We start from the raw sequence: 16,703 nt of genomic DNA, 5'->3' as shown, positions 1-16,703 counted from the left end.
TTTGCCGAAACGAAATTCATCCAAACGTTGGATATACAGCGCATTCAGGATTTGATTCTGACGAAAAAGAGTACCGTCGAAGAGTTGAACGATGTTTGCGAAGCACTTATGGAGAAGAGTGCATGTTCGACGGTTCGCGATCGTACAGTCGATCTGCAAAAGAGCTACTCGACATTGCTTGGAAAAGTGCAAGGTAACAGAAAAGTGTACTTAAGATGATATTTATTTTTTATTTTTCCTCACAATTTTTCCCAGTTTAAAGTTCTACAATATGTGACATGCAATTTTATGCTTTTATTTCCACAGGATTTATCACAAAACTAGAGAAAAACCTCGTTAGTCATACCGAGTTCATATACTATAAGGAAGAAATCAACAAGTGGTTGAACGATGCCAATGCAACGATTAAAAATTGCAGCGATGTTGCAGCAGATGATGTGCTTGTTATCAGGCAGAAGGTGGTACAGCTGCAAGGACTATCCAACTCAATCCCGCAGGGTCAAAAACTGTTCGAGATGTTGCAAGATTCTTTCACCAAGTCGTCCTATCTTTATCCGGAGGATAAGCAAACAACCATGTTCCAGGACATTTCCGATATCCGTGACTCGCTAGATACGGTTATCATCGGTATCAGCTCGTCATTGAACAACCTGAACGCACAGGCCAGTCGGTTGGAGTCGTACGAGGAGTTAAAACGACGCATTAACGAGTGGTTAGCTACAACCGAGGGTGTGTTCGAGACACTCCCCGAAACGCACGGTGAGATGACGGAGGTGAAGACATTACTCGAGCGCCTGAAGCACATCCAAACGGAGATATCGTTCAAACAGACGGACCTTGAGAACCTGCAGCAAGAGGCGGCAAACCTCTTTGACGTGAACAAGTGTTCCGCCGAGATGGAGCGTGTAGCTAGCCTGCAGTCCCGTTGCACTAAGCTCAGTGAAAAATGTTCGTATCAAATCCGTAAGCTCGAGACAGAGTTAGACGATCAGATGGCATACTATCAGAACCTGCAGGAAATAGAAAAGTGGTTGCTGCAGATTTCGTTCCAACTCATGGCGCACAACTCGTTGTACATTTACAACCGAGAGCAAACGCTGGAACAGATTGCACAGCACGAGAAGCTGCTGGATGAGATACAGCGTTATCAGGTGAATATTGATGACTTCAACGCCAAGGGCCAATGTCAGATCGAACGATACATTTTGAAAGCACCAGCCATTAAGAGTCGCATTGAAACGCAAATGAAGAACATTCGCGACAGCTACAACTCGTTGCTGAATACATCGGTACAGATTAAGAACAGGCTGCACGATTCGCTCAACAAGTTTCAAGAGTACGAAGATACGCTGGATGACATCAACCGACAGCTTGATGAGATGGAGCCACTGGTCGCGGAAGAACGGTTGCTTGAAGTAGTCGATTACGGCGTCGGTCAGTCGCAGCTAGAGAAAGCACAAGGTATACACAACAAGCTGCAGGTGGAGAAGAGTCGTCTAATGTTTGCCGTGCAGGCTTGCGAAGCAGCGACAGCCAGCATCAGCAGACCCAGCTCCCCGATGGACAACGTTTCGCAGATGATCCCGGAGAAGGAGCTTATGGTCCGAGCGCGCTTAGAAGACCTTATCGATGATGTACAGCAGTGGATTGCGGAACTGATTGCCTCAATAAACGATTGTGAGCGTCAGCACAAGCAAAAGGTCGAGCTGGAAAACTGGATCCAAAAACAGAAGGCAATCGTGGCCGACTGGGGTTCCAAGCCGTGCAAGTTCAGACCGGAAGCTGCGGAACAGGAATTGCGTGCAATGAATGAACTGTCGCGTACCATCACCGTCAAGCGAGATGATTTGCAGGGTGAGACGGATCAGGACCATCGTTTGCGCGAGGAGCTCGAGAAGCTGCAGGCAAGCTTGAAAAAGGTGATCGACCGCAAGAAGGATGACCAGCTGGCGATTGAGAAATATCGTAAGAACTACGAAGACGTACAGGGTTGGCTGGATGCGATAACGAATCAGATCGATAATGTTGAGAAAGGTGGTGGTCTGAGCTGCAAACAGAAGCTGGAAAAAATATCCAACATTAAGCGCATTCTGGAGAACGACAGTGAGATGATATCCAACTTTAAACGCAATGGGGACCACATTGTAGAGCTGGTGAGCAATCTCGATGCGCAGCAGGTGACCGAGCAACTGAAGTCTATCGATCGACGCTATAACGACATCACAAAGCGTTTGAATCGTCGATTGGACGTGATTGATTCTACCAACAAAATGTTTGGCAAGCTGCGAAGCGACATTGGTGAATTGTCGCAGTGGGTGGTGGACAAGAACGGATCGTTGGATGTACCGTATCAGCTAGGGTCGGATACAAAATCGGCTGAAAATCAGCAGCAAACGTTTAAATCGCTTTTGAAAGAAATCGAAGGCAAGCAATCGTACGTCGACACACTGGGCAAGAGATTTTCGAGCATCCAGTCTGACTTGGAACCGCACGAGAAGCAACAGCTCGAAGTGGAACTGCAGACATTGATGAAGAATGTGGGTCTGCTCGGCGATCGAGTGCGTGGCGAGCTCGATAAGATTGTGGAAGACATCCTGTGCCGCAAGAACATGCACAACAATCTGGACGTTACGCGCGCATGGATCAAAACGAAACAAAACGATGTGAACAAGATTTCGGATCAGATACCGCTGCTGTCGAGTAACGTGAACTCGGAGATCAAGCTGTGCCAGCGCCATGCACAGACGATTCGGGAGTTTGAGGAAAATGCCTTCAGGGACGTATCGAAGCAGGTACGCGAAATTATGAAGGACTGTAGCGACGAAGGTAAGGCAAAGCTGGCTCAAGAATTTGGCGACATTGAGGCCAAACTAAGGGAGCTGGTGGAGAGCTGCTCCCGGAAGATCGAGTTCATGGAGCGCGAGCATGGCAAGCGGCGTGAGTTCGAGGGTCGCAAGGATCGCGTGTGGAACTGGTTGAACGAGGCGGAATCGATCGTATCCGCCGATATCCGTACCACGAGCTACGAGATATTGAAGGATCAGAAGCAAAAGTTCGACAAGTTGTGCAAAGAGTGCGAAGTGATGAAAGGTGCCGTGAAGGAAGCGGAAGATTACAAGAGTGCCATTCTGCCTACGCTGAACGAACTGGACAAGACGAACATCAACAATCAGGTGAAGGTGATGCGCGAAAAGTGGAACGCTATCAGCAATGTGCTGAAGGTGAAGTGCAAAAAGCTAGAAGACCATCTAGTGGAGTACGAAGATGCGATCGCGAAGATTCAGGGTTGTGCCGCGTTTATTGTGCAAGTGCAGAGCCGGTTGAAGGAAATGAATCGGCCAGTGACGAGCAGGATCGAAAACATACAGGACTTCCTGCTGGCCTACGAGCAGATTCTGGGCAGTTTGAAGGACAAGCGGTTGGAAATGAGTACGATACTGCTGACTAACTTACCGCAACTGCGGGAGAACTCGTCGAAGCTGGAGGAAATGATTATGGGAATCGAGGAGCAACTACGCCGGCTGAAAGCGATGCTGCTGTTGAAGGAGCAGTTTATCGGTGCAATCAATGACATCGTGAAGTTGATTGCAAAGATCAACACTGACTTTAACACGGTGGATAACTTTAGTCCCACGGTGGATGACCGACTCTTGCGCTACGGTGAAATTCTTCAGAACATCGAAGAATGCGAAGGTCTGTTGGTAGCTGCCACCGACAAGGGTCACCAAATTGCGAGCGATGGTACCGATCTGGATCGGCACAACATTATGGATCAGATCCATTCGCTGCAGCAGCAACTAGCATCGATTAAAAGATCGATCGAGCTGGAGCAGGATAAATATCAGAAACAACGAGCGTACCACAAGACCCTGTCAAACGATTTGTTCGCGCTGGTAGATTGGTTTAAGGATAACGACGAGCACATCAGGTCACGTCCATTGTTCGGGTTGGATTTGAAGATGGCCGATCAGCAGCATAGTGCTCACATTGCGCTGGCTGGCAAGGCGAACATAAACCTAAAAATGATTGAAGATCTACTGGCAAAGCTGGCGCACAGTGACAGCAAACTGCCGGAAGACCTACAGGAAATGGTCGACCGTGCGCGAGCACTGCATGAATCGATACCGCAGGAGTTGACGGCCCGGGAAGCGTATCTCACACAGAACCGTCAGTATCGTTTGGAGTTCCGCGATAGTATGGAGCGCGTTAAGAAGTGGCTCTCGGCGGCGGAGAATCGATTTGAGCATACGAAAACGTTCAGCTTCGATCAGGAGAAGATTACGGTGGCGTTGAAAGAGTTGGAAGACTTCTTGCATGGTGAGGCGGAGATTCGTACGTTGCTGTACAGCGGCATCCAGGAACAGGCGGATCGGTTGTGGAATTCGTTGAGTGAAACCGACCAAAATCAGTGTCTCGGTGAACTGCAGCAGTTGAAAAATCGTTTGAGTGATGTGTCGCATCGTGCCGCGGTGCAACAGACGGAACTGTTGTCGAACAGTGATCTGGTGAAATCGTACAAAAAGCATTCGAGTGCGGTGAACAATGTGCTTGTGAAGAGTAAGCTGGACGATACGATTCTGACCATCCCGACTCTGCCGGCCCGCATTGATCACATCAATGTGTTGCTTAACATGCTGCAGGTGAGTGTAACAAACGGGTGTCTCATTTAATTTCACATTTAAACACATATAGCGCAAGGCTGGTTGCAAATACCACTGTTGATTTATTAACAAGTATTTTACCTCAATATTGCTAAAAGTTATGTATAAAAGCCAAAAGGCTACAATTGTTCGTCAGTTGTTTTAACGTCGTCGAGAACGGCTGCGAGCTCGTGGAGTCGACCGTGATCGTGAACGTGCCGTCGACCTGCGTTGTTTTGTTCGCGAACGCGCTCGGTTTGAACTAGAACGACGTGTGCGGGATCGCGATCGGGTTGAAGTAGAACGACGCGTGCGGGATCGCGATCGAGAGCCAGAGTTACGCCGCTTTCTGGCCTGCGCTGCTGCTTCCCGTTCTTCCCGTTCGCGTTGCTCACGCATCCTTCTATAAATGGCAATAGCTCGTATTTGGGCGGGACTTCGACGTTGTCCCATTCCCGGTCCCATACAGTCTGACGGCAGATGAGAAGTGGTAGCGAGTCCTTCGGCAGAACTATCCGATGATTCATCCAGTGCATCCGGCATGCTATTTATAACTTCATGCAGTTGCATCTGGAAGGAATGTCCTTCAGGTGCATACCACTTGTTTGCAAGTGCGTACGTATCTGTTTCAGCATTTTTTCGGACAAGTCCCATGCTCACGACTTTTTCGAGTGCCTCCTTGGCAGAGGTTTCGAGCTCCTCGCCTGTTACTTGTTCAGTAAAATTGAACTGTCGCAACTTCCAGCAAATCGACGAGACATCTTCTGCAAGCAAGAATACAAAATAATTTCATTGATCGGAAGATCGGTTGGGGAAAGTGTGAAAATATTTACGTGACGTTCCCGAGTTGTGTAAAATGCTCAAAATATACGGAATCATTTTCAAAGTGGTTTCTTCAATTGGTTGAATCACGTATGGGAAAGAGTGAAGTGTGATAGTCTACTACGATCTAAACTAACAAACAATCGTTGATAGAACATTTGTAAGGCTTCCAAGGAGTTGCCTATTTGAGTTAATTTAATTTATTTCCCATTTAACTGTAAATTGTGTGACGTGAAAGAAGCAGAAGAAAACTTATTCAACACTTTGCAACTGAATTTGTCTAGTTGACAGGGTTGTTTGTTCGTTGCTAAATTGAAATTAGCATTCTGTTCCGAGAATCTTTATGGAATATTTATAGGGTTAAAAAAGGTTTAAATTACTATAACTATATGTAAAAGATGAGAGATTGGAATAAGTAAACTTTGAAGTCGATTGACATGTTTAAACAAAACGTTCATTAGAATTTTTGCTTTTCTAAATATATTTTTTTAAATTACCAATTGCATACTTTTAGGCGTTGCGAGCTCAAAGCAAAGCTCAAACGATTTGCGTATTTTTATTATTCATGAAAACATTTTTCACGCATGCATAAATTTAAAGCTTAAATCTATGCTTCAGTTACAAATGATTCCCATCGTCCTTGAAAACCCGATGAGTTTGACACTATACTGCTTTTAAACAAGCTTTCAACAAACATTCGGATGGAACAGGTTTATCGCTTGGCATGTGAATCTTGAACATTAAGAAAAAAAGAGTAAACAGCACGAAGCACGTCGCGCGACAGACAAGACGATCATGATAGAGTAAATTAGGCAGAAAGAATGTAATCTTGCAAAAAAAACAAAACAAAAACAATGTTTTGTGCTACTTTTTTACAGCAAAATGAAGAAAACAAAACAACACAAAGATAAGATGTTTTTTTTTCTATCCGCGGAGTTAAGTAAGCGTATATGAGGAGATAATTTCTTATCGATGTAATGGCGCATGGCGCTCTTTATTATAAACCGGAACGAGTCAGATTTCACTTATGATAACGTATCTTGCCTGTGTGACGATCCGTGGTGGTGACGACGAGAGTCGTTTGATTTGAGAGAAAAGTTCAAATATTCTTATCTTGCTTACGAACATGCATGCATATGGTTTAAACGTATTTATCAAAGCTATAAAACAGACAAACAACCATTCAAACGAAGAGATTCGATATCGATCAATTATTTACGGCATTAGAAAAATATGTCCAACCATGACAGAGGTCAATCGTTCAGGCCCACGAATATTTTCCGCAGTCTAGCAATTCCCGAAGGCATTTGACCTTCAAGTGCGGAACCAGCTGGCGCGAAGGTGTGCCACTAAATCTGTTGATTTAACAACAAATGCTGTGACACACAATTAGGAACGTGTCTGGCATTAGTACAAACTGCCCGGTCGATAGAATTACGAGTGCACGGGACGGGAGGAACGGCTTTCTGTAGACGTTTGGTGGTGCATTAAGAAAAAAAAACGGTGACAAAGATTTATTTATATCCTACACGGTAGTCCATCACTGCGTACTGTCGTTCGTTCGTTGCCTTGTTTAAATTAGCACGAAAAATCGGGGCGCCATCGCGTAGATGAGCCCTCCCCACGTTAGGAGTGACATTTTGGTTCGTCGCTTGGGTTTGGATGGCAATAGTCCAATTTCTGCCTGGTTCCGATGCCCACTAGGAGTGAACATGTTAGGTGCATCATGGCAGCGTAGGACTTTCATTTTCTTCAGTCACGTGAGTACGTCACGTTGGCCGTTGTTGAGGGAGATGAGCATCTCTACCACTGTTACACAATTGTGTAGGTAACGAGTAGAGCTAAACAGTTTACAAAGTACAGTAAAATAAGGAGTAATGCAATGAGTAAATAAAAAAGGGTGTAAAATTGACGGAATCGATCATCGAATGACTTCAGCCACGAGTGCGTAGTAGACATCCGATGCTGATGTCATATCGTTTTCACACGCCCGTGGTAGTAAAAAAAAAGCCTGCATGCGTTAGGTTAGGGGCCTAAAAATAAAGAGATTGTCGTCTCTTCATCTTCCGCTCTTTGGGGCGATTTGCTGTTTGCCATTCACCGTAGAAGTTGGCCGAGTAAATAACTGATCGCATGGTGCTAAAGGCACATAAACAGCTCGTCTTGGACGGTTGACCAATGGTAGCTGCAACGTGAACGTGGTCGCCAAGACGCGTTCAGCCGTGGGACCGATATTTATATTCGATGATGGCATTTTTGCGCCGATCGTGTTTGCATGCGCTTTTGAAGCGCACAACTGCCACACTCACTCACGGAAGGCTAAGCCGGTTGAGTTAAAAAAGAGTGAATTGAGCGCAAGAGAGCGGTTTGCTGAGTATTGTTTGGTAGGGTGGATCATCGTTGGGTGGTGGATCTACGTTTGAGGGGAGAGGGCAACATTTGTAAAACAATGTTAGCTGAGGAGAGCATGCGTGGCTCACTGAGGGGTGATTTATGATACTGCTTCTGGCAAAGAGATGCGATCCAGCAAGCTGGAGGTAAAACAAACTTTGTAGGTGTTTTCATTCATTGCTTGCCTGGGAGGGACAGAAGTGTTTAAATAAAAGAGATCTAGGATGACAGAGAGGGAGGGAGAGAGAGAGAGAGATAAGGCTTTACCTACTAAACCAGTGAGATGTGTGAGTGTTTCATTCATGTCTTGAAACCATTAAGGAAATATATGCCACACCACCATCATTTGCGATCGGTTCTCTTGTTTCGCTTCACCCCTTTTTTTCTCAGCCTCTCTCACTGTGTCGCTCTCTTGTTCTCTCTAAACAAAATGTTTTCTAGAGAAAAAAAAACCCAAAAGCTCTCAGAGTCCGCAGGATAAGAATCGCCGCTTGGGATGATCGTCTGTGGGTCAGTTGGTGGTGATTCTGCTAAAAATAATTCATTACACGAACCGAATTAAGTAAGACAGCATCTCGTATTCGTTGCGGATTCTGTGTAGTACGACAGTAGTGAAGTTGGGCACATTATAAAAAGGGGTAGGAAATAATACAGCCGACCGTTGGCTGGAACACCGGTTCATCGGGCTACCATTAGCAAGCGTGTGTGAATCAAGTGTCCTTATTTAATGTGCATTTGCTTTTTTCGTCTCTCTTCCAATCACACACAAACAGGTGCAGCATAACGAGCTCGATATTCTGAACGAACTATCGCAAAAGATAGTGAACCGTGCGGATCAGTACAATCGGGACCGGGTGCAGAAGGAGAACGCCGACGCAAACCGCCAGTGGGCCAGCAACGCATCATTGTTGGAAAATTTGCGCGAAAATCTCGTCCAGCTGCAGCAGCAGTGGGATCAGCTGGAAAGCATCCTGCAGGAGCTGGAGGTGAAATCGAACCTGCTGCTGGAGAAGGATCGGGGATTGGATTTGGTGGTACATTCACGCGACCAAACCGAGGCCAAGAAGCACATTGTCGAGGTAAGTGTGGATGTGGAACGATTATCATTGCGAGGGATTAAGTTCACGATCAACCGTATCATAAACCGGCGGGCACAGAAATTCTACGCAAAAACCCCTAAAAATAGTACAACTTTCTTAGAAAGGAAGACAAACAAAACCGATGAAATAGATTGGCAAAGAAGGGTATTTGATCGCCAGCTTCACATCATGTGGCTGGTGGGGCGATTTTGCAAAATTTGCTACTGGGTGTCGATCGGATCATTACTTCCCTGCCCTCGCGCCACTCTTCGACGATCGCGTTGAGATACCGGGCGTCTCCACCGGTCGGTCGGTACTAAAAATCGGAAGAAAGCACGCGGCCTGCTGCGACATTGCGACCGGTGACGTCAGCGGTGTGTTGCTGTTTGCCATGAACTGTACATTGTGCGACGTGTGGACAAGTAGAAGACTGCACCAAGAGCCATGATCTCATCGGTGATATCTTCACATGATCAGCAGTGAAGAGCGAGCGAAGAAGTGTTCGGGAGGGGGGCCACCATAAAGTGGTTTGAGTGGCGTTGTTTTCATAGCCTGATATTGTTGGGCTCATTGACAGAGTACGGAATTGTTTGTGCTTGTGCTTAAGACAGTGGCGCAGCAGGTGTTTGTCAAGCGTGTTGTGTATGCACGCTTGCCATTCTTTTTATGTTGTTTTGTGACCTTAAGGAATTATTGTTATATAAAAAAACACATTTTGTCTGATTAAGAGTTATGTAAATATTAATCTTTTGAAGGTGAACAAGGGAAGAAGTGATGTTATAAACACGTTGCAAATAAGAAGAGAAGGTAGTAAACATGCTTTTAGTTGGAAAATAATGTTCCACATCCATCCTTTTTGGCGATGACGGATAGCATCGCGGTATGATGAGTTGTTGCACTGAACGTGCGGCTCATAACGTGTCGCTCGGGAAGGAGGTTTTTGCGGGTCGATCGTGTTTATTTTTAGTAGATCGATTGCTGTGTCTTGAGGCGAAGAGTTGCCGTGTACATACATCCAGGGCGCGCAACGCGTTTGCGGTTTTTGCCGTTTATTAGTATCCGGCCTTTTTCCGGCAAATTGTTTATTTAGCTTAGCACCCACACCGTAGCGGCAGGCACGGCAGTTGTGTGTGATATACGTCAGCCGGGTACGGGGCCCAACCCCGCAAAGACATAAATGTAATTTCGTTAAATCAATATTATTGTTTTACTGTGCGCCTTAATCGTGAAGGACGTACGAAATGTTTTCCGATGGAACGTACACCGTCGGGAGGGGTGAGAATTTTCCGTGCTACATGGATACAACAGAATCCGCACACGGACTGGTTGCGAAATCGGCACATACTAATACTCAGTTTCGTGCTAATCGATTAATTGATCGCAAAAAGCGTGGATATATTCTTCAGGGACTTTCAGGGTCCACTTTCTGTTGCTGTCGCAATTCAATTTTTCCTATGAAACATTGATTAAACCTTTCCTCACCGACAGAACTTGCTGGAAGACAAGTCCGCCCTTGGTCAGCTGAACACGAAGGCGAACGCACTCGCAAAAACGCTCATCAAAGCCCTGCGCGAACAGAAGCTACTGCCGCAATCACTGGAAGAAAAGCTAACGCATCTGAACGACATCAACACACGGTAAGTGGTAGGGAACGACCCGAACTGTCATCAGAATGTCCACCGTTTCGCTATGGGCCTGACCTCACCGGTAAGATGAGATTCACATCACGTCGCTGTCTGTCTGCGGGGGGGAGGACAAGTAGCAAGAAGCCAAAACCCCTCCGATAGGAAGACCAATGTCAATGTAAAAACTGTGAAGCACACGCAGCAGCCAAAAGGCTTGATACTGCGAACGGGAAGCCGGAAACCGTCGCTGTTGCAAAGTGTGATGTCATGTTGCCGGCTGCGGAATGCCAACAACAAACAGTGCGTCGCGTCATCTGTTCCACACCGGACGATGACTGTTTGGAGCGCGCCCCGGTGCACGAGAGTGCGAGAGCACAAAACCATACAGCAGACACAGGTTGTTTCTTGAAATCGCGCGAGAGGATCCCGTGCCGCGAACTAGCGGCCATTGGGGGTTGAAGCGATGAGAAATCTCTCAAGGATTCTCCCACATGGAAGCGCTTACTCATCGTGGGGTCAGTTTGTGCGAGCACGGAATTGCATTATGGCGATTGCTCACCACCTCTGCCAAAGCATTCGATTATTTCGTTGCGGTGCGAAACCGCTGAGAGTGAGTCGATACGGCACGAGAGCACTCGGACGAAGTGGTTGGAATCCGTGAGTTGCTCTACCGAACGGGCGCAACGGCGGCTCGTCTCGCCATTCGCGTTTAATAGTTGGAAGCATACGGCTGTGAAGTGTTGGACGGCGGTGCATTATTAGTAAAAATAGTGTCCGTTTGTTTAAAAAAGTGCATTCAACGTGCTTTAACGTGTGGAGAAAAGAAAGGCAGCGACCACAAGTTAGAGTGACCGGAGTTAAAAAAAATAGGAGACGATTTGAGCTACGGCTACACGCGCAACTGGAAAGAATCGGAACTGGAGAACTTTTGGCCGTTTGCCAATTGATTGACGGAATAGGAGCAGGCATCGACCAAAAAACCCACCAAAAAAAAAAGCCGGTAACACAAACGGTTTGCAGTATTTCGCTCGGGACGGTGGATTCGGAGAGTGTTTGGGGCCGTGCGAGTTGATTATTTTATTACTATTACATCGCAATCGCCCTCAGCACACCGTCTTGGAGCGATAGAGAGAACCGAGAGCGCAAAGGGAAGGTCAACAAGCCAATAATAATAAAAAAAAATCATCATCAGAACACTAACCGTCGCCACACCTCAGCGGGTGCGATATTTTGGAGGATAGTTAAAACCTGGGGTGTACATGATTTCAACGTCCCAACCGTCGTCGCTGAAGTTGAATCTGTTACGGCCGGGACGGCACGGAAAGCGGCAGTCACGAGAGACGGTGCGGTAGAATCGCATCATCGTTCACGGCTCGCGGGCAGACAAGTATCCAACCAACGTCGCAACACAAACACACACAGCAGCAGCAGCAGCGGCGGGCAAGCTCATCCGGCCGCGTGCGTGCATGAGCGCCGGACCATCCGAGAACGGGCCCCAAAACGAGAGTTGGACATTCTGACGTCATTGGGTTAAATTTAAATTTTCTTGATTTCGATATCTTTTTCATCCGCGGACCGTGTCGTGCACGGCAAGGTCGTCGAGCAGCACCATCCAAGGGGTGGCCTGTTGAAGGGGAAAGGGGAAAGGGAATACGCGTGCGGTTGTGCTCGTTGAATAGAAATTTTTGCGCGTTTGCGATTTTTATATGCGCTCGCGATCATAGCGACACGATCGGTGTCTAGAGCGACACATTTTGTGTCTCGTTTGGCCGAGTCTATACAGCCGACAAGCACTGAAAAAGATATCAAATTCTTTTAGTGGGTGGGGGTTTAGGTGACAGACAGACATTTTGTTTTGGTAACACCTTTTTTCTTCTTTTTTTTCTTTGGGTTGGGGGGTGGGGGATACATTTGGGATCTTCGGTTTGCTCTGTTTTTTTTGTTTGTTTGCAGACTTTCGGACAACCTTACGCGAAAGGAACGTCAACTGCGGGAAATTCTCGGCGAGCTGCAACACTATCTGGACCAGATCGGTGAGCTAGCCCAGCGTATCGAGTCGGTGCGGAAGGATCTCACCCAGATCAACCCATTCGACGAACGGCTCTACCAGACGGACAAGGCACTCGGTGCGGTAAGGGAAGCGGCCGAGAACTGTAGCGTCCAGCGGGAGGATCTTCGCCGGCGTATCAACGAGAAGTATCTGCCGGTGCAGAAGTTCGTACCGCAGGATCTGAAGGACGGGCTCGAACTGCTCGATCGCTCGCTAACCGCCATAAACAGCACGATGGAGGATTACCACGGCGCGTACAAGAAGGCGAAAACCATCCGCACGGACTACTTCACCGTGTACGATCGCATCAAGACGTGGATCGAAAACGCGGAGCTAACCATCTCGAACCATGGCATCGATCCGAGCGAGCTGAAGAGCAAGCTGATCGTGCTGATCAACGAGTTTGACGATATGCGCACGGCGCACGACCAGCTGGTATTCAATGGGAACGAAATTATGCGCCACTGCACGGAATCGAGCGATCGTACCGCGACCAAGGCAAACATGGATCAGCTGGCGCACGAGCTGGACAAAACGATCGCACTGATCGAGCAGAAGAACCAAACGGTCGATCAGATCCTGGGCAATTGGGCCAACTTTATGCGGCTGTATCAATCCGTCGTGGATTGGTCGATAAAAATACGCGCGCTGTTGGAGCGCAAGCTGCAGCTAAACACGCTGCACGAGGCACAGCTCGCCTGTCAGAATTATTCTGTAAGTAATGGAACGAGTCGAACGCAGCGAATCGGGCTGCGAGCGATAACGAACTGTTTGTAATGTTTTACCATCGTTTGCGATATTTTCTTTCCCTCCCCCTTCTAACGCTTATTCTTACAGGGCGCAGTTAGCAGTCTTGCGGACGTATCACAGAATTTGAGTGAAATGAATCACGAGTTCGATAAAATTAACGAAGTTTGCTCGACGGCTTATCTGAAGGGCAAACTACACGAAGCCGAAACTGTGAAAATCGACATCGAAACAGTGTTGTTTGAAAGGGTAAGAATTGTTGCGATGGCTGTGGAAATGTTTTGCAAATAGCGTGAAAACAGGAATGAGCGTTACTTCATGACGTAACCGTGCCCTAACGTTACTCTCCCTCTTGATTGTTCCGTCCCATCCAGAATCTGTTCCTTCACGAAACGACGGAAGAGTGGCAGCAGTACGAGCGGAAGATTGAGAGCGTGAAGGAATGGATAAAGGACTCCTACCAGGCCTTGAATTCGAGCGAGCTGAAGAGCAAACCGTTGCGCGATCAGCTCCGAATTTTGGAGCAGATGCTGGCGGACATATCGGCTCAAAAGATCAAGGTCAACATGTCGCTAGAAAAGTTGCAGGTGAGGATAGACGTTTTGCGAGGTTGCGATCGTTGACGATGTTGGGTGGGGAAAGTGTAGAACGGTGGTTTTATTCAAAAATGCTTCGCTTTCGCTTACAAAATCTTTCCTCGGCTCGCGCAGGTTCACTTCCATTCGGACATCATCTACACGGACAATCCGAACATCGTACAGTGCGGCCGGGCCGTGATGGGCGACCTGGACAAGCTGAACCTGGACGTGTTCCAGACGACGCAGAACCTGGACCAGGCCCTGTCGCAGATCGAGGGTTGTCAGGCGGAAATGCAAACGATCCGGCAGCGGATCGTGCACGAGGAACAGCAGCTCCGGAATATCTTATCACCATTGCACCAATCGAGCGATAGTGAAAAGCACGAACAGGTAAGTGATGCTGTGTGTGTGTGTGTGCACCATCTGGCAGATCATTTCTTGTATTATCAAACCATTTTTCGCATCGCCAAATCACACACCAACAAATGTTGGAGTATGTTGAAAACTGTCCCCTCCGACCGAAACTCGCATATACCCCCCTTTTTAGTGGATTTCCTTCTCACCGTTTATTTTCACACAAATCTCACTCGTACACACAACAAAAGCACACCGCGACAAAACAAAAAAACCGTCGTCATCTTTATTTTCATTTTCTGAACACTCTTTCTCCACCCTGTTGCGGATTTGAACACACATTACAGAAAACCCGCACAACCACTAGAACCCGTTGGCACCGCAGTGTTGCATTGAATATTCCGTAGCGTGTAGAGCAGAATCATTCAAGGTTTTTTCGCGTAGCGTTGAAGTGCGTTAAAAGGGGGCTTCTTGTGTTGTGTGCCTTTTTTTTTTCTTTCCATCTCCCACCCCATTCACGACACGAAAGTCATAAATTCCGTTTTCAAGAGCACACACAACTTTATCACCCTTTTTATGTAGCGATCATGCTACGATCGGCGGGCTGGCGAACTTGCGGTACGCTTCGCCATCAACAACATGCGTAGATGGGGGTTGCCGTGTTTTGGTTAAAATACTGCGAGTTCTAGCAGATTACATCACTTGATTTAGAATGATTTGAAAATGGTTCTGATCTCATGCGAATAAGCAAGATTATTTGTTTCAATAATTACTGCAGGAGACACATTCTTTTACACTGATTCATACCAAACATCTCATGAATTATTTGAATGTTATCAAAACTACACACAGCTCCCTCCCCCCCCCCCCTTACACAAACACCACATAATACACATCTTTGCTTGGAATAACGAGTATTCTTCACTTTCTGATCACGCACATAAATAATAACACCAGCACATGGTAGATCACCCAATTACAATGGGTTTACTTGAGTATCGTTTTTTTATATCGGGAAAATTCCACATTTACACAACCCCCACACAACCACACATCACTTTTCTTCAACCCTCGCATCGTTAGTTTCATTTCCGCTTGTCACGCGGTACAAACGCGTCCATTAGGCAGCTTCCATAATGTGCTATAAAGGATCGTGAATGTGATTGAATGTGCGGCACACCATGGATTAACCGTCCCATCCGGTCACTCGCTCGGCCATTGAGCACTGTATCGCATCGTATGCTTCCCATTTGTGCGTATGTTTTCGGCTAACGATCTGTGGAATGTAGTTTGGCATGCAAAATTTTTAGCACGTACAGTAACGGTGGCCGTGAACAGAGCTGAGCGGAAGTGGATCCAATCCATGGTGGCAAGCGACCGGTATTTAATCACAATTGCCACGCAGAGAAGGAGAGGGGGTGCTTTGGTGCGTTTTCCTGTTTGCCAAACGTACGAGCAAACATTTCAAGATGGTTTTGTTTTCATTGGTTTTCTTATCTTTTTTTTTTATTTCCCTTCATCTTAAACTCTATTCTCCTGAACCTTGGTAAACACACAACACACACCATGTACCACTGTACCGAACCTTTCCAACCCACCATTATGTTTTGATCTACTAACCATCTCTCTCGGCACTTACTAACAAACCGTTCTCTCCCTCGCGCAAAACATTGCTTCAACGAAACTGCACTCTTCAAATGCATTCATACCGCTTGACCACATAATGTCCTGTTGTAAATGTTCCACACTTCCACGCCATTGTGAATATCATGCTCATTATATAAAAAAACCCTCAACACACATTCACATCTGGCTTGGGCTAACGCTTGAAACGTATCGACGGTGTACTATAAATCGGGCAATATAATGTCCCAGGAATGTCGCGAAAGAATTCGAGGACTGCAAGCTCAGATGAATCAGCTGAACGATAAGATTAAACTTTTGCTACGCCGGGGTGCCCCAGACCCGTAGCCAAGCGATCGATTTCCCCGGGTTGGGTGGATAAACACAGTGGGATGAGCCTGGCCGGCACCAAAACGATGTGGGCATGTGCCCACCTTCGGTGTCCGGTACCGTTTTGCCGAAAGGAACACCTTGACATATGCTGCCGTTGTCGGGTTTGCTGTTAGGCGCCCGTTAGAAATGTTTAAGCAACCACCGATCCCGATCCCTGTTTCCGCTGGTGGGCGATTGATCGGTGGATTTGACAGATCTGTCAAATAATATGTATTTATCATAGATAACTGTTTGAATTTGTCTGCGTGCGTGCCAAGCGAAAATAAAAAAAAATTGTTTGTAATCGCAAGCACCTTCTGCTCGGTTACTCAGCGCTCAGTACACACTGTGAAAGAACATGGGACGATGTTGCTCTACATCCTTTATCCACCCTTTTATTTATTTGCTCTTGATGTAAAAAA

General features: G+C 46.8%; 2 protein-coding genes across 2 annotated transcripts in view; one reads left to right on the top strand and one right to left on the bottom strand.

Annotated features, from left to right (window-relative positions):
- The window catches only part of LOC128713649 (muscle-specific protein 300 kDa-like), a 73,514-nt gene that overhangs the window by 29,076 nt on the left and 27,735 nt on the right, over window positions 1-16,703 (top strand). The window contains exons 7-14 of the mRNA XM_053808511.1: window positions 40-193; window positions 307-4,640; window positions 8,627-8,932; window positions 10,421-10,569; window positions 12,511-13,321; window positions 13,445-13,603; window positions 13,729-13,941; window positions 14,065-14,322. Of these exons, the coding sequence (XP_053664486.1) occupies window positions 40-193; window positions 307-4,640; window positions 8,627-8,932; window positions 10,421-10,569; window positions 12,511-13,321; window positions 13,445-13,603; window positions 13,729-13,941; window positions 14,065-14,322 (6,384 nt within the window). The remainder of the gene's footprint in view (window positions 1-39; window positions 194-306; window positions 4,641-8,626; window positions 8,933-10,420; window positions 10,570-12,510; window positions 13,322-13,444; window positions 13,604-13,728; window positions 13,942-14,064; window positions 14,323-16,703) is intronic.
- On the bottom strand, window positions 4,803-5,519 carry LOC128713650 (serine-arginine protein 55-like). The gene is made up of 2 exons (XM_053808512.1): window positions 5,474-5,519; window positions 4,803-5,404 (listed from the first exon to the last, which is right to left on the bottom strand). Exons 1-2 carry the CDS (start codon window positions 5,517-5,519, stop codon window positions 4,803-4,805), a joined length of 648 nt encoding a protein of 215 aa, XP_053664487.1.

Source organism: Anopheles marshallii, chromosome 3 (genome assembly GCF_943734725.1).
Source record: "Anopheles marshallii chromosome 3, idAnoMarsDA_429_01, whole genome shotgun sequence".
NCBI lineage: Eukaryota > Metazoa > Arthropoda > Insecta > Diptera > Culicidae > Anopheles > Anopheles marshallii.
This window is presented reverse-complemented; position numbering and strand designations above follow the sequence as displayed.